Source organism: Salminus brasiliensis, chromosome 14 (genome assembly GCF_030463535.1).
Source record: "Salminus brasiliensis chromosome 14, fSalBra1.hap2, whole genome shotgun sequence".
Classification (NCBI taxonomy): domain Eukaryota; kingdom Metazoa; phylum Chordata; class Actinopteri; order Characiformes; family Bryconidae; genus Salminus; species Salminus brasiliensis.
In genome coordinates, this window is record NC_132891.1 from 14223771 (window position 1) to 14242339 (window position 18569).

Consider the following 18569-nt stretch of genomic DNA (forward strand, 5'->3'; position numbering starts at 1 on the left):
TGTATGCACTCTCAAAAGTGAAGGTGGCAAAAGGGGTTCTTTGGAGCATTACAATTAAATGACACTTGGCTCCCCGAAGAATCATTCAGCAGATGGAATTTTGTGAGTAATTTGTGCCAGTGTTAATCCCAACTGTGACTTAATCTTAGTTTAGGACTACATACCATTTATGAAGGGAGATTGTCCTTTGAAATGATTTTTTAGGGATTAAAAAAGGGATTATTATATTACAGATTATTATATATGACCTTTTAAGGTGTTAAGATTTAACTGCAAACAATACATTAGCAGGTGGACACGTCTTACACGAGCCTATAAATATAAATGTTTCTTATTTTGAGATTGTTGAGATGTTGTAGGAGTATAGGACATTTTAAATATGTCTATTTTTTTTTTTTTACATTTTAATTCTGTTCTCATATCTAAGTAATTTTGCTTAAATAAATACATACAGTTCAATTTAATTTATTTAAATTACATTTGAGTAATCTTGTAATAATCCTACAACAATAAAAATAATGAATAGTGAATTTGTAACAATATTAGAACCATTTAGTGCTGCAGTCATATGTATTTGGACAGTAATTGTTACTAGATTTAGATTGGACACGCAATATGTGATTGGAGTGTAGATGTTCTGCTTTAATTCAAGGGGTTTAACAAAGATATTACGTTAACCGGTTTGGGATTCTAGACATTATTGTGTAGCCACTCCATTTTCTACAAACTAAACAGTAATTGGACAACTTTTAGCTGTTTGCAATAAACCAATCAACCAAAAACAATTAAAATATCTCAAAACAACTAATAGAGCGAGTGCTTTCTCCAAATGCAACACAAAAATGCCTTTCGATGACAAAAACCCTTTGATGACAACTGCAGTTTCAGAATTATTCAGCCCCTTCAGGACAAGCGTCTTTAGTACTTAGTAGAGACCCCTTTACTATTGTGACCTGCTGTAAACATGATGCATAGCCAGACACCAGCTTCTGGCAGCGTTCCTGACAGCTACCTCTATCAGCAGTCACCTCATCGTTCAACAACAGAAGCCCAGTTCCATTGGCAGCCATACATGCCCATGGCCTAACGGTGCCTCCACCATGTTTGACAGATGATGTGGTATTGCTATGGATTATGAACCCTTAATTTCCTTCTCCATACTCAATTTAATCTTGGTTGTATCTGTCCAAAGACTCCTGTTCCAGAACTGGGCAGGCTTTTTTAGATGCTTTCTATGTGTCGAACCCCCTTGAGAGTGTTCCTTGACTTGATGTTGTGAAGGGTGTTTTTTCTTCTGTTTCTGCTACTGTTTCTAACTACTTGATAGTTATTTTTTTTACTTCTCCTAACGTTGGCCTCCATCACTTGCATTAACACCTTGCATATTCCCACCAACTGTACCAAATGTAAATTCAACACTAGCAATTAACTCTTTAACTCCTACATTTGTGAGGAAATCTCAGGCCACACCTGGCCATGAAACTGCTAACAGTGAAGTGTTATTTTTGAGCTAATGAAAATAGAGGGACTGTGTGGAAAATTGCTGTAATCTCCAAGTAATTAATGCAATATTTCTGCTAACCCTCTTGAATTAGAGCTGACATCTTGCTTGCTTCATCACAAATTCATTGTAATGGTGTACAGATGCAAAATTACAAAAATGTGTCCAAATACTTATGGGTCTGACTTTATATAAAGTCCATATTTGGATTTTCTTTTTAGAACTCCTTGATGGGTGTTAATCCCAAAAACTATTCAGAAACTATTAGAAGCCTGAAAATGCAAAATCTGAGATCTAAAGCTCAAAGTTTTTATCCGGTGAATCAGTCGGATGTCAACAGTCTCAGTATTGTAATTCACACTCTGAAGGAAAGAATGAATAAATATTTTCTGAATCTAAAGAGAGTTTGTGTGAATGTGCTGAGTCACTCAGGCTTGCAGTGTGGTGCTGGTGCTTTCCCCCCAACCTTTTCCTCCCTTTCTCCTAACTTTCATCCCGATGTCCCCCCCCCACCTCTCTGTTTAGATTCTCTTGCTGCCTTTGCAGTTCTCTTGCTTCAGCATCCCTCTCTCTCTCTCTCTTTGTGTGTGTCTCGGTCTCTCTCCTCATGCCCTCCTCCCTCCCCACTTAAAGTGCCGCATTGCTGTATCAAAGTGGGGTGCGTTCACTACGCAGACAGATTTAGAGCGTGCCACCCCCTGTGTTGGATTACTAAGGGAGAGGGTGTTCAGAGAGAACACGCTGTGCTGCCTGAACACACAGCTGCAGGTAAGACACCAAAAACAGCTGTCTGGTAATGTTTATGCTTGTGTTTACCCTGCAGTCAGAATTCATTTTAGGACGTTTCTCTGGGATTATGTTTTTGGTGTACTTATAAATAGGGGTAACATTTCCAGACTTTTCCTCTGTTATCTTAACTGTTTAGATAGACTTCACATCTGTGTTAAATTCTGATAGATAAATCTGCCTGATTTTTTTTTTCTTCAATATATTACAATGTTGTTCGTTCTGTCTGTGAAGAGCAGGGGCACCCTGGGTGGGAAAGTTCTCTCTTCTTTCCCTCCGTGTTCTTTTCATCATGGGGAAGGAAAAGATCCACATTAATATCGTTGTGATCGGCCATGTGGATTCTGGGAAGTCCACCACCACTGGCCACCTCATCTATAAGTGCGGGGGCATTGACAAGAGAACCATCGAAAAATTTGAGAAGGAGGCTGCAGAGGTACAGCTAGATTTCAACTTTCCAGAAGCTTCTGTGTTTAATGTGGTACCCCTTAAGGGTTTTCAGTCTTGGAGATGAAAACTGAAAGTAAGGAATACAGGAGAAAAAAAGCAAGAAGTTGGGAATTTGAACTGGCATCTATGGTTTGAAAAGGTCAATTCATGTGTTAATGGGCATATTTGTGGTGTTATGTGATATGTAGCAGTAAACAGTCTGGCTTTTGTGACTCCAGGCCACTCCCTCTGTGATCGAAAAGACTGGCATGTAGGCTCCTTGATATAATACTCAGTCAAATGTTAAAAAGTAATATTTATTCATGAAATATGACATGCACAAATCTAACGAACTTCAATACAAATTTAATATTTTGTAATGATTTGTACTTAAGGTTTACTGAGTTAGTTCCTACCAGTAAACAATACACATTGACATTGGAATTCTACCTATTACATGTTTAAATCAAAGAGTTACATGCAAGAATAGAAATTTCCCAAGGATGCAGTTGGCACTATAAAGAAGTCAGATATAACACAAAGGATCGGGTTTCTAGAGTGGACTTACACTGGATTCAGGAATACACAGACTTCAGATTCTCTGTTAAACAGGAGCTTTAGTCTTGACTTAATATTTAAAGACTTCACTGACTGAATTACAATTCTAGCATTCCAAAAAATCATGTAAAAATGGAATTTTCATCTGTTAAAATAATAATAATGTAAAATTATGTTATAATGTAATAATAATGTAATTTCATACTAATAAAACTGTGAACATCAGAACATTTCTACTTCTTAAAGTTAAATCTCTGAAAAAAACAAAAACAAAAACCTGAAATCTAATGACCCTCCATACACAATTGTCTTAAAATGAGGGAAGATGGTCATGTTACAGATGTGCCAAACAAATGTACTAGAAAAGGATGTTTGTTTTATGTTTCTTAAAGCTTTCTCTTCCATCTCTTGTCCAGATGGGGAAAGGTTCCTTTAAATATGCCTGGGTTCTGGACAAGCTGAAGGCGGAGCGAGAGAGAGGCATCACCATAGACATCTCCCTCTGGAAATTCGAGACTTCTAAATACTACATTACCATTATAGATGCTCCAGGACACAGAGATTTCATCAAGAACATGATCACAGGGACTTCCCAGGTAAATCCGCATCAGGTATCAGTTATCCAGGCAGAGGCTGAGACATTGTGCATTTGAGAAACATCTTAGCTTAGATACTACTAAGCACAAGTCAATAAAGAGTCAATAAGGAGACCATAACACTCCTTAGTGCCTTGGACATAGTAGTGTCAGTGCTCAATGTCTGCAGAAAATCCCTTTTGCCCCTTATGTAATCCAGCTGGGATAAGTTCAGGTTTGGTTAAATCAATAAACTATGACTCACTGTCCTTTCTTTTAACCTCCAAAATTTTGGCTTTTGTCAATTGCCACCCACTAGCTACTCCCCACATGATCACATTATGCTGCCTGTACTGCTGATATACATGAAGCCTGCCACATATATTCAAAATGCTGTAAATACAGCAGTGATCAGACAGATCACCATGCTTGCAGGAGAGCACTATCCGCCAGCTCTAAAACATTCACTAACAGATACCTTTACTAGCATCATGCTGAGTGATGGAGGAAGAGACAGCAAGGCCAAATTTGCAGTACTCGAGCCATAGATGGATGTGGCTTCACCAGGCATTGACATTGCAATCTTATTGTGATTTATTATTTTTTAATTTATGGCCCTGCTTCAAGGAGAGATAACATATTTAAGATTAGCTCTTGGAACCTTATCGTCATATTTCTTTACTGTTATAATAAAATGACATCTTTGCATGCACAAGACAACTGAACAATTGGTTCTCATAGTCAACATGTTGGGTGAGGACAAAATGGTCAGGTGTGAAGACCTGATTGACTTTGAGAAGGGCCAGATTGTTATGGCCAGACTGGGTCAGAGCATCTTCATAATGGCAGGGATTGGAGTGGTTTTTGTCAGCTATTGTTGGTAACTACTGAAAGGGGTTCAAGACATAAAACAAAACTGGCAACAAAGTGTTTATCAGTGTATGGGTATGACAAAGGCTATCCCATCTGGCCAGAACCAACAGAACAGTGATTGTGGCATAGGTCTCAGAAATGTTTAATGATTGTTACAGGGCTTCTACATCATAATACACAGTGCATCAAACCTTCCTGTGTAGCTGCAGACTAGAGAGCCCATGCTAACCCCTGTCCACCATCACAAGTTCCTACAGTGGGCACACAAGCATGTGGACTTGATCTTGGAGCAAGGGAAGACAGTTGCCTGGTGTTGCACCGAGTCTGAAGTTCTCTTTTACATCACTTGGATGGCAGGGTACTTGTTTCTTGTTTACTTGTGAGATGCACTGAATCTGTGTCATATCCATGGCAGATCCAGCTCGCAACTCATGAGTAAAAGGATCTGATGCTAATATCTTGGTGTCAGATACCACAGGGCACCTTCATAGGTCTTGTTTAGTGAGCAATTCGGTGGCACTCAGATTCAGCATATTATGCAGATGATCCCAATCTGTGTAGTTGCTGCAGGACTCCATATTTGTAACAAATACTTATCTTTATTCATTCCCCTGGTTCTCTCTAATAGGCAGACTGTGCCGTTCTGATCGTGGCAGCTGGTGTGGGTGAGTTTGAAGCAGGTATCTCCAAAAATGGGCAGACGCGTGAACACGCCTTGCTGGCCTACACTCTGGGCGTCAAGCAGCTGATCGTAGCTGTCAACAAGATGGACTCCACGGAGCCGCCATACAGCGAGAAGCGGTATGACGAGATAGTTAAGGAGGTCAGCGCCTACATCAAGAAGATCGGCTACAGCCCTGCCGCTGTGCCCTTTGTACCCATTTCAGGATGGCATGGGGACAACATGTTGGAGCCCTCCTCTAATGTAAGTCCTGAGAGTATGTGTGTATATGCATAGATTTGCACAAATGCTTTCTCATACTGGTATCATCAGTGTGTAACACCATCGTCCACTGCAGATGCCATGGTTTAAAGGCTGGAAGCTGGACAGGAAGGAGCTTCATGCCACAGGAATAACTCTTCTGGAGGCCCTGGACACTATCCTGCCTCCTACACGTCCCACTGACAAACCCTTACGTCTTCCCCTGCAGGATGTCTACAAGATCGGAGGTACTGTAGGCAGGGTTCACTTAACTAGGGTTAAGCATCAAAATTATTGCAACACTACATTGTACACTCACTGAGCACTTTATTAGAAATAGTGTACTAAGTTTGTGGCGTAACCAGCAAGCTGATTGGCTGATTGGCAGAAGAGTGGGACTTGATCCGTAAACAGACGCCATGTCGAGCATTACGAGAACTCCTATTATTATTTCAGCCAGTGATTGGTCTCCTCGTCTTCCTCTGGGATTCCTAGATGATTTTTTAACATTTTACTTTGAACATAAACAATGCATGCCATTTCAAAGTGTCTAAACTTTTGCCTACAGTTATATTTCATCTAATCAAATCAAATGACAGTGGGCCACCATTGGTAACAGTTAACTCTTTATTCAAAGCCTTAATGCTGCTGTCTCTGCTCAGGCATCGGGACAGTACCTGTGGGGAGAGTTGAGACTGGCATCCTGCGGCCCGGCATGGTGGTGACCTTTGCCCCAGTCAACATCACCACTGAAGTAAAATCTGTGGAGATGCACCATGAGTCTCTGACTGAAGCTCTGCCGGGAGATAATGTGGGCTTCAACGTGAAGAATGTGTCAGTGAAGGACATACGCAGGGGAAACGTGTGCGGAGACAGCAGGTCAGACCCACCCCAGGAGGCCTCAGGTTTCACAGCACAGGTCAGTAAACACTGGACTTTTTATTATGCCAGAGTAACACACGATGACTGGTACTGTTGTACAGTAACTGATTCCTAATTCATGCTGGATGAGTTTTGCTCAATTTTACTAAGCTGTGAAGATTTGTTTCAGAATCTGGAACTTGATTTTAACAGCAATGATCAGCCATAACATTAAAAGCACTGAGATAAACTGAAGTGAATAACATTAATTCTTGTTACAGTGGGATATACATATATTAGGCTGTGAGGCAACAGTCAGTTCTTGAAGTAAATGTGTTGCAACAGGAAAAATGGACAAGCATAATGATCTGAGCAGCTTTTACAAGGGCCAGATTGTGATAGTTTCATCTCCAAACGTTTCCAGTATGCAGTGGTTAGTCCCTACCAAAAGTGGTCATGGCACCCAAGACTCATTGATGTGCATGAGAAGCGAAGCCTAGCTCATCTGGCCCGATCCCACAGAAAAGCTACTGCAGCACAGACTGCTCAAAAAGTTAATACTGGCTATGGCTTGTTAGCTCTGCCATGTCTTGATGGGTCAGAGCTGTTTTGCCAGCTCAAGGGGAGAGTATTCATTTTTTGTTATGGCTTGATTGGTGTATATTATATTTATGTATATTTTATCAATTATTATGGTACATATTGTGAAAATGTCTTAAGTATCATGATTTAATATTTTTGCTGTATCGCTCACCCCTCCTTTTACGGTACTAAAAGTCAGTGTCAGTCACATTTCATACTGTAATGTTTTTCAGAGTGAAGTGCTATCTGAAAGCATTTATGGGCTAGCTCGATGATGTGAGCAGTGGCAGTTGGGGAGACACCTGCTAATGTTGCTTATTATTATTACTTGTGCCCAATGTTGCATGCTATCATAGCTAAAAAACAGAAGATGTTTTAGAGGCTGGCAAAAATATTACATTTTGATGGACAATTATGTAAAGACAAGAATATTAAATATGATATAATATGACTGAACCTAAAGAGGTCAATTTCAGGCTCACTTACTTTTGACAGTGGTCTGCCCTCCCTGTGGCATACTAGGATTTGATTCCCTGGCCGGGCAAAGGAGTGCCTGGGCAAGGCTCCTAATTACATTCACCCACCTGTGTAACATAATTCACATTTAGTCACTCTAGACAGGAACATTAGCCAAATGCTATAAGTGGTGCTTTAGCTGGACCTGACGTTCCTTGTAACAGAGGAAAAAAATATACATTCATGCTACCTTCTCGTGACCCACTTATTCTCTTACTTGATGGTGACCCACTGTTTAAAAATATTCAATGTTTGTTATTACTGAATGACATGCCTGTCTAGTACATTTTATATGATTATCAGAACCTTGATGCTTCAGTCCAGGCAATCCATGGAAATGATACAAATGTACTGTAATACCTAAAGTTTACCTCAGTAATACCTGAGTTTCTCCTAACTTTGCGTATTTGTCACCCTCTATTGTTTTAGGTTTTCTAATCACATTTGAACACAAAAATAGTTTTTAAATCATCATATCATCTATTAAAAAAAAGTTGAATCAGATGTACTTGAAAATGGGAAATGATCAAACTAAAACACACTAAAGCTGGTCATTTAAGTAGACCAATATCAGGAATATAAAGAAGGCTAAGACTTGTCAATGATAAAGGATAAAGGTGCACGTATTCGTCACTGTACAGTGTGGACTGTACAGCGAAATGTGTCCTCCGCATTTAACCCATCTGGTAGTGAACACACACTCACACACACACACGTGTTAGGGGCAGTGAGTACACACACACACCCAGAGCGGTGGGCAGCCAACTCCAGCGCCCGGGGAGCAGAGAGGGTAAAGGGCCTTGCTCAAGGGCCCAACAGTGGCAGCTTGCCGAGCCCGGGAATCGAACCCACAACCCTGTTATCGATATCCCGGCGCTCTAACCGCTGAGCCACCACTGCCATCAATGAGCAGCACAGGGGAAATTCCTGGAAAAAAAATAAGAAACATAAGTCTGGAAAGAGTTACATTAAGGCACTTCTAGGGGTCTGGAACCAGTAAACCAGAATAAAAGCTATTATCTCCAAATGAAGACAACTTGGAAGTGTGTAGAGAAAATCACGTCCCACCACAACCACAGCAATGACTTGTCCACAGAGTCCCAAAAGAATCCAGATCCACATTTAAGGAACTGGAGGCCTTGTATGCCTTATTTAAGGTCAGAGTTCATGATTCCACCATGGGAGAGTGGCGTGGTGATGACCCCCCAAATCATTTTTTTGGTTGCATTAATAATGTATTAAGTCAACGTATCTAGTCTAAAACATTGAATTTGGATTGTCATAATCAATCATAATCAATTCATTCTGTGACAAAGTCCTGCACAAAAACGTGTGGTCATCAGTACATGACCTGCAGCTCAACCAAAGGTTACCTCTCAGTGATTTAGGAAACAAATTTAAGCCAGTCCTGACTTGAACCCCACTGAAATGCTGTGGCAAGACTTTAGACAGATGTTACATTAACAATTTTTTTTTTAAATATATTAAATGGAAATTGCTTCAAGAAGCTTTATTGCTATGACACATCCTTTCCATTGCCTCTGTCTGTCTGTCTGTCTGTCTGTCTGTCTGTCCCCTCCCTTTTCTTTCAGGTTATCATTCTGAATCACCCAGGTCAGATCAGTGCTGGCTACTCCCCTGTCATTGACTGCCACACGGCTCACATCGCCTGCAAGTTTGCTGAGCTGAAGGAGAAGATTGACCGTCGCTCTGGAAAGAAGCTGGAGGACAACCCCAAGACTCTGAAGTCTGGAGATGCTGCAATCGTGGAGATGGTCCCAGGCAAACCAATGTGTGTGGAGAGCTTTTCTCAGTACCCTCCTCTGGGTGAGTGTCCGCTCAATAGCAACTTACAAAATATTTCACATTACCAGAGCTGTTACAGAACCAGTACTGCCTTTGAGCGTGAACTGATCAGACTTTACTGGGTAGACCTGCTGTGGATTGAACAGAAACGCACTGAAGCTGGTCACTTAAGAAGACCTTTATCAGCAATGTAAAAAAGGGTAAGACTTGCTTAAGGGTTAAGCCATTTCTAGGGGTCTGGGACTCCAGTAAACCAGAGTGAGATCTATTATCTCCGAATGCAGGCAACTTGGAACAGTGGAAACTCTTCCCTTAAGTGTCTACAGAAACCACATTTCTCCACAACCACAGCAATAACATGCCCAGAAAGTCCGAAAACAATCCAGATGAACATCTCAGTAACTGGATGCCTTGTTTGCCTTATATAAGGTCAGAGTTCGTGATTCCACTCATGATGGGAGAGGTTTTTTTGGGGAAAAATAATGTGTTGAGTTGACTTATGAGTCTAAAAAGGTGAACTGGAACTTTTTGGAAGTTGAGGGTCCTGTTACAGCTGTGTGGGGATAGTTTGCAGCTTCAGCTTTTCATAAGATAAAAAAAATAAAATTAGAGAAATATGACATGTATTGTACATACACCTATCACCTATTATATATACAAACACCTATTGAAGTGAATAACATTAATAATCTCGTTACAGTGACATCTTTTAAGGGGCTATATTTTAGGCAGCAAGTGAACAGTCAGTTCTTGATTGGTGGCTTTAACAAGGGCCAATTTGTAATGGCTATTCGACTGTGTCAGAACATCTCCAACACATCAGGCAGGTCTTGTGTGGTGTTCCTGGTATGCAGTGGTCAGTACCTACCAAAAGTGCTCCAAGAAAGTATACCCAGCATGGGTGCCCAAGGCTCACTGATGCACAGAAGAAGTGAAGGCTAACCCTACTGCTCCAATCCTAAAGAAAAGCTAATCCCGAAGGACTTTGGGCAGCTTTTACCGCTCGCTTTGGGGCAGTCCTGGGTACCACCGCCAGACCAGACCTTGAACCTGGGACAGCTGGCCCTGCTTGCCCGACAGGGGGCGCAGAAGCCACTGCCACGAACACGAACAGAGGCAGACGGGGCCGCTGACGTGGCTTGAAAGGCGGATGGGGCCGCCTCCTTGACCCGTGAGGGCGTGCTGGGCGCCTCCTTGAGTTTACTGGCTGCGATGGGTGCCTCTGTGGCTTGATTGGCGGGCTGGGCCGCCTCCTTGACCCATGAGGGCGCGCTGGGCGCCTCCTTGACCCATGAGGGCGCGCTGGGTGCCTCCTTGAGTTTACTGGGCGCCGCCTTGAGTTCGGAGGCCGCGATGGGCGCCTCCGTGGCTTGACTGGCGGGCTGGGCCGCCTCCGTGGCTTGACTGGCGGGCTGGGCCGCCTCCGTGGCTTGACTGGCGGGCTGGGCCGTCTCCTTGAACCGAAAGGGCGCGCTGGGCGCCTCCTTGACGTGATCCGGGGAGCTGGGCACAGCCACCATAGCAGAGACCCTAGGTGTAGGCCTAGGGCCATGCACCTCGGAAGCAGATGTCGGGTTGAGGTGGCACATGCCCACCTCCATGGGCTTGCTGACAGGTACCGCAGACAACAACGACTCTGGACCCGTAAACCCACCCGGACCGGTCTGCCTTCCAGGCCCAGCAGCTAAACCCCCAGCTCTCTGTGACTTAGGCTGTGACATGGTGGGGGTAGGGCGACCTGGGAGCTGGTCGAGCCCAATAGCGAGCGTTATGAGCTCATCCAGCTCAAGCGACTCACCTCGGCACGCCAACTCCTGCTGCAAACGGGGGGCAAGCCCGTTGCGGAACTGGGCAGCAAGCACAGCGTGACTCCACCCACTACGCGCAGCTAAGGAGCGGAACTCCAGCGCATAGTGGGCCACCGACCTGCTGCCCTGCTCCAGCCACAGCAACAGGTCGCCCGGCGTGAGCCCCCCTCGAGGACGCTGAAACACCGCCTTGAAGTGCTTCAGGTACTCCGAGAAGGGCTCCACGCTAAGCTCCTCCCAGGTGGCTATGGCCCAATCCAGAGCTTCTCCAGCGAGACGGGATACAAGAAAGGCGACCTTCGCCTGGTCAGTGCTGGTTCCTTGACTACATAAATAAACCGAGCACTGAAACAAGAACCCCTCGCAAAGCTCTGGATCGCCTGAATACGTATCCGGAATGTCCATCGGATACGGACTGGTGACTTGGCCGGGAAGACTAGCAGGCTCCAACGAAGTCTGTAAACGATTTGTGAGCCTCTGGATGTCACCCACTAGTTGGGCAACTAGCTGCCGTTGGTTCGCCTGTTGCTGCCTCAGGCAACCAACGGCCTCAGAAACACTCTGTAGAGAGTGCTACTGCTGCCCCAAGACTTGTCCTTGGGCGCGAGCAGCTAGATCGCTGGCATCCATCCCTGCTGTTCGGGGGTATTCGGCCGAGAATTCTGTCATGATCCACTGGGTCAGACAATGAGGGAGAACACTCGCAGGGGATGGACCAAGGCGAGAGAGTTTATTAACTCAAACAGGGCAGAAAACAAGGAAAAAGCAGCAACAGACTAACAGGGTTAACGATAAACAAAAGACAAACGTGACAACCAAACTGGGCAAACAAAAGAGCACACCTGTGGCTGGTGAGGGATGAGGGCTAGGCTAGCATGCCAGGGCTGAGCCAGAACGATACAGAAAACCTAAACCTACAGGCAGTGCCTGGGGAAAACCGTGAAACAGAAAGACAGCGCGGGTCAGGCGCTTCTAAGACTTACTGGACCTCTGGAGCGGAGGGATCCGCTGCCGAACCCAAACAACAGAACCGAGACAGTGACAGGGCTAGCTTGCCAGAACACAGGCAATAACTAGAGCGTGCACCAGAGCTGACTTCCTTGACGAGAGCTTCAAAACCGAAGCAAGGAGAGTTCAGCGCACTCCCATGAACAAGCCCCTAATACTCCTTACGGTGCTCTATGACCTAAGGTGAGCAGGCAGTAGCGGTTCGGCAGCCACACTTGAGTCTCTAGACCGAGGAGGTTTAGCTGACATTAGCAGAGGCCGTTGGAGAGCCCAACAGATAATGCCAGCACTACAAGACACCGGATCCAACCCAGTGTTGACCTGAGATAATCAGAGCTACTAAGAGTTGACAGAAGTCAACTAAAGTCAATTCTTGGCACTGGCTGCTTGCTCTAGCCCTCCCTAAATGCATCAGCCCGCAGGTGTAGCACATAAACCAAACGATGAACAGACACATGTCAAACACAACCTAAAACCAAGATGGTGACGATGGGTGTCAACACAAGAGTCCTTTTCAACATAAAAGTCCAGAACATAACTAAACATGACATGAACATGACAAGACTTTGAAGGGGGAGTTCTTGATCGCCTGTGAGCCGCGGCCCGAGACTGCCCCTGGGGCGGGCACGGCGGCGCGGGTGTGACACCTAAGGTCCTGCCTCTTTGACATTTGCCTCATTAAATCCCAATTAAATTGCCCAATTAAGCCCGGACAGTTTAGCTTCACCCCTGTCTAAATTACTTGACCTGGCCTGGCCTATCAACCCTGGCAGCTTGCTCTTGTCCTCTGTTTTATCCCCTTTTCCCTCTTTCTCTTTTAAACTTGTACTCAATGACCTGAAGTCTGGTTTGTGTAAGGCGCAGATAACCTACACCGCATGAGACGTAGAACACTTAGACACAGTTTCTATCTATGCCACATTTCCATAAAATATGTCTGCTAACCCTTAGGGGGTCTGTGAACACTTAAGTGAGAATGACAGTTTATGTAATTTAGGCTTCTTCCAGTTTTTTCAAAGGGATTTTTTTAAAAGGCACTCATTCGTGACTTACTTTCACACACACTGCTCACATTTGCTCACATGTGGATGAAGTCGTGGTTCTAGCGGAACAATCAGTGTTTCAATATCCGTCTGTGAGTGTGTATGTGAGATGTGTGTGTTTTCCAGGACGCTTTGCTGTCCGAGATATGAGACAGACCGTCGCTGTTGGGGTCATCAAGAATGTGGAGAAGAAGGTTGGTGGGAGCGGCAAAATCACCAAATCAGCACAGAAAGCTCAGAAGGCCGGCAAGTGAACCTGAACCTCCTGGCCTGGACCCTGTCCAGCGCCCACAGATCTAGAAGCCCCCACTATGTACCTGGGCACGCTCAGCCCATCCTCTTGCAGCTCAAATACATTCTGCATCGCTGATTGGATGATGGTCTTCTGAATGTGAAGGACAGACAACGTCTATTGAAGGGTTTGCCACAGCCACGTTGCAATTTATCCATTTTACTGCAGTCTCTATATATTCTCTATAATATATCTCTATATATTTATATTGATATAATGCAAGGAGGTTTGCATTTTGAGGTCTGTGCTGCAACAGTGAAATGAATGAAGGTGGGATCAGCACAAGTTTGTTTGGTAAGCTTGTGTGTCTTTAATGACTGATTAATTTATGATGAATAAAATGTTGTTTATTGTTTGTTGTTTATGTTATATTGTTTATAATTTCCTCTTGTTTACAATCAGTCACTACATAACATCATTTACTTATGCTTAATGCACACATTGTCCTTGCTATATGAGGGCACTTCGTGACCCTGAAGCTTTAATGATTACTAAATAAAAAGGCTGCTGACTAATCAGACACATTCACCATGGCCTCAGGCGACTTTTCTTTTATTAAAATCTCTCCTCATAAAATATTTTCAATAAAATGACTGAAGCAGCACATCATATACTTCACATATTTTTAAATGCTGCCTCACTGAATCTTATTCAGTAGGGGTTCCTTAAGCATTTATGAGCATTTATAAATAAAATATATAATAGACTCACCATCTACTTTAGTAGAACCCCCTACATTGTATCAGCGCTTTTTGTATCAGCTCTTATAGGTCCTTTATAAAGGTCTTCAATTAAAGCCTGTAGCCCACCTGTTGCCCTGTACAATCTGTTGGTCACCCTTTACCCCAAGAGTCATCAGTTGTGGTCCTGGATGACATTAGTCCAGCATAGTTTGGTGAGATTCCTGCAAAAACACACCTGATTCAACCAAATGGTGATCAAATCAATTGTCCCGGAGGTTCAGAATTAAATGACCCCTACTCTATTTGGAGCTATGAGATGACAAATTTTTGGGAGGACCACGCCCTGAACCCTTCCTCCTGACCCTCTTGCCCTTATATACCCTCTGCTTCTCAGTTCAACTCTAAGTTGAACAAACGTTGCACCCACCTCCACACCTCCACACGAATGAGAGGGTGCCCGACTTCCAGCACAGACTACAGGAAAGCTGACTTGGACTCCAGGCCAAAAATATTCTAGTCTACCTTACCATATAATCTCAAGACACACCAGCAAATTCATCATTAGTTAGTTTCTGACCATGGAGGACCATTTTCAACAATAGCATGATGAAGTGTGTGATACTGGTATGTGTGTTTCAGGCATAGGGTTGGTACGCATGCCAGTGTAACTGCTAGATTGGGAGTTACTCAGAAATATCCAGCCAAGAACAGTCTTGTGATCAGAAACTCCAGACACCAGGGTTCATCAATTCCGGTCCTGCAGTGGCAATTTTCTTGCTCAAACACACCTGATCCAATTCATCAGTAAATTAGCCAGGCCTAGCAGGTGTGTTACAGCTGGGGAACCATCAAATCGTGCTGGACACCAGCCCATGAGAACCAGAATTCATCACTCTTCTACACTGCCTAACACAAACTAGCCATGAAAATAGATAGGCTATGATCTCGAACTGTACATGAGAATGTTTTTTCCCAATGAATGGCCAGTGAAAATATAGGGAAGGACAGAAGAAAGCCGCTCTGTCTAGTCTGGAAGCCATTTAGAAATGGCCTTCAGCTCAAAAGAAGGCCAGATTGCTAAACCTTGACACAGCTGGATCCTCTAATAGACTTTTCTATGGTTCACATACTTCTCTCCCAAACCACTTCTAAAGCCAATCCCCATTAGTTAGCCACTGATTAGAGTGATAACTTCCCCATTTATGGCCACTCACAGATGTCTGAGAACAGAGTCGATTGGGTTTCATTGCTGCAGGCCAAAGTCTTAGGCCTCTTGTAATGGAGGGAAGGTTAAGAGGACTAACAGACTTAGTGACTTTTTTTTTTAGATGAAGATAAATATCAGATTACTGGTCAACATAAGTGTTGTAATAAATTTGCCGACAGGAGGTTAAACAACCTCTGATGAGGGGTAAAAAGATCCTTTTATCAGTGACCAGTGTTTGGACATGGGGCCTCTTTAGGCCACTGCCACAAATCAAAATCCCATCAACATCACTATATCTGATCCATTTTTACTCTGACACTGCAATATCAGTGTGGCTGCAAAGCATTGTCCACCACCCAAACAACATCTGGTCAGTAGTTGTGCTGTTACAATTAATGGGAGATGAGAATGACTTAAACATCATGACAACAGATTCATCATTTAAAGCAACATCATGTGGAAATTGGTATTTCCTGCTCCTGGTCTCCCCCTACAGTCAGTAACACACTTTACACATGCACAAACTGAGAGATACAGGTGTGAAGTGACAGAAGCATGTGAACAGATACAGCAGAGTAATAGTACTGGATTTTACACAAACATGATTTGGGTTATACAGTGTTACACAGTTCTAGCCAGTGTTATCCTGCCCGCTGTCCAAAGCCACATACTGCAGTTAGCAGCGTGTCAAACCCAGCGTGGCAATGACAGAGATGCCATTCTCCCTGTTACAAGTCTGTGGAGCATCACAGTGATTTTGAAGCTGTTATATTAAGGTAAACATGCTACGTAATGCTGCTTTAAAAGGTCCATTTCACATAAAACATACCAGTTACCTCCCAGTCCAGAAGGACTATATAAGGAAACTTTGCTGTAAAAACAGACCATTTTGAATTATTATTTTTGTTATGTCATGAAAATCCAAACAGCCTGTTTATTAGAGGTAAAGGTGAGTAAAGGTAAAGGTGAGTAAACATAAAATGCACTGGACTAGTAAATACTTAATAACACTCACTAACCTGAATAATTTAAGCTCAACATGAGGATTATCCAACAGGAATGTTCCTGAGCTGGTCTTCTGTTCCACAGTGCTTACACTGAGCTGTTTAGCTAACTGAGAAATCCTGCTTTGTGAAATAACTCCCAGGTCATTCTTCCCTTTTAACTAAGCCTTGTGCTTGTTAAAACTGACACGCTCTTAATTGTAAGAATGTCAAAATGTGCTGAACAGGCCTTGATTCAGACTGATTCCACTACCAGTACCAGCAGGGGTCACTATTGTACTTTCCAGTGTGCCGATAAATGCAGCGGCCTCTCTCGCTGGAGGTTTCACCTGTGTGGAAACAGTCTGCGGCTGTGGTTTCACACATGAATCTGAATCAGACCCGGGTCAGCACAGGCCAAATGCCCTGAACTCCCAGCACTGAAAGTTTTGTAAAAGAGTTTTTTCTTGTTTGTTTGTGTATGTTGTGCTTACCCTTCCTAGACAGTCTTGGAAGTAAGTGCAGACTGTCTAGGAGCTGTTCATGAGGAATTCTAAGATGGATTTTACTGGATATTAGGTTTGACTTTGCATCCAGAAATGGAAATGATTCTTTTTATCTTGGGAACATTACATTTTCGTTGTATTTTCTGGAGGCTTAGCCACAAGTGCAGATCCAGTTAGTTTCTAATTTGCTTTTCCAATGTGCTACTTTGTTTGAATAAATGGTGCCTGATTCTGTATTATTCAAGCATGCGAGTCATGAGATTAGAGTCAGGCTTGATCTATCTTAAAGCATTAACAGTTCCTGTTTTCATTGAGAATTAGAAGCTTTTCTTACGATTCTCTTTTTCCTCAATACCAGGGGCCTCAGTTCAAACATTTTTTAGGCTCTGAAGATTTGAACGTAATGTTGTGGTGACAGGGCTTCCTGTGGAGAAACATGTCCTTTCGCTTCTTCTTGTCATTCGCTCTTTAGAATGGCACTTGTTGCTTTTGAAACTGGGCTCTTAAAAGGATTTGGGCCTGAATTGCGGTTGTTAATGCCAGTTGGCTTTTTCACTCCAGTGTGAATAGTGGCTTAGGCCCAGAGCAGGCTTTTCTGAAGCGATAAGTGAAATAATTACAGCAGGGTGAGTGGGAATGCCCGTGGTGGGTCGGACGCTGAACTGCCATGGTAAATGAAATTGTCAGGCCCCTATTGTTCAGTGCTTCAGTCACAGGACGTTAATCATACTGTACTGTGTGCATGTATATGCATGTGTGTATGTGTGTGTGTGTGAAAAAAACAAATCTTGTTGTACTAGGGGTGATTAAGGAGGGAGGCCTTGGAGACACAAACGCATACACATCCAAGGTGCAAATAATTTTCCAATATCCATTTTAGATGCATTAGTGCATGAGGCATAACATAGTAGACCTGAATTGATTCAAGCAGACAGGCGGTGTGACAGATATATGATGACTAGGATGGGCTCTGTGGGCGATGGGAAAATAACCACGGGCCACGCAACCTTTATATTTTTCTCTGGCCCTCTGCGCATGCTGACATTTCCAGGAAGTAATTGCTTGCAGAGTGAAAGAAGACCTTGTTGACCTGAGGAACCTTTACTCTTTGTTCACACACTCCATCCTCGGCAGATTAAAGTGAGACAGTAGCCTTCACTCTCCAGCCAGACTTCGAACAGTCTCACCGTCTGTCAGCCTCAAGAGAATCTTCGCCCGCTGTATGATGGTTGAAGCATGCTTGCTGCTGGAGAGCTGCAGTCACCAGCAGCTTGACTCTAATTATTCTGAGTTAAAGTGTGTGTTCCATGGCTTTCTCCACTAAAGGCTCCACAAGGAGTAGTTTTCCTCAAGGCATTGTCAGTATTAAATGGAGCTTTGATATCTGAAAATGGAGTTCTTCTACACACGGACACAAAATAAGAATTCTAGCTATGCATTATTACTGCATGACACTGCATTATTAATCAGTGTGAGTCTTGTGATTTTTTTAAAACAATTTTCTCCTCAATTTTGTCATTGCCAATTCCCACCCACCACTTACCTCATCACACAATGCTACCAGGCTCGCACAGGTTTCCTCTAAGACTGAAAGCAGACTGAGTGCAAATGGTACAATTAACTCCATAGA

General features: G+C 43.4%; 1 protein-coding gene across 2 annotated transcripts; it reads left to right on the forward strand.

The window, feature by feature from the left end:
* The first annotated feature begins 2181 nt into the window (after positions 1-2181).
* Positions 2182-14070, forward strand: eef1a2 (eukaryotic translation elongation factor 1 alpha 2). 2 transcript variants are annotated; one of them, XM_072696869.1, is made up of 8 exons: positions 2182-2269; positions 2522-2723; positions 3691-3870; positions 5351-5647; positions 5742-5892; positions 6307-6563; positions 9196-9430; positions 13395-14070. In XM_072696869.1, the coding sequence occupies exons 2-8, from the start codon at positions 2580-2582 to the stop codon at positions 13520-13522; spliced, it is 1392 nt and encodes a 463-aa protein (XP_072552970.1). In that variant the 5' UTR covers positions 2182-2269; positions 2522-2579; the 3' UTR covers positions 13523-14070. The 2 variants fall into 2 exon arrangements, with proteins under 2 accessions (XP_072552970.1, XP_072552971.1); XM_072696870.1 differs by having other exon boundaries at positions 2212-2269; positions 2527-2723.
* The last annotated feature ends 4499 nt before the right edge of the window (positions 14071-18569 follow it).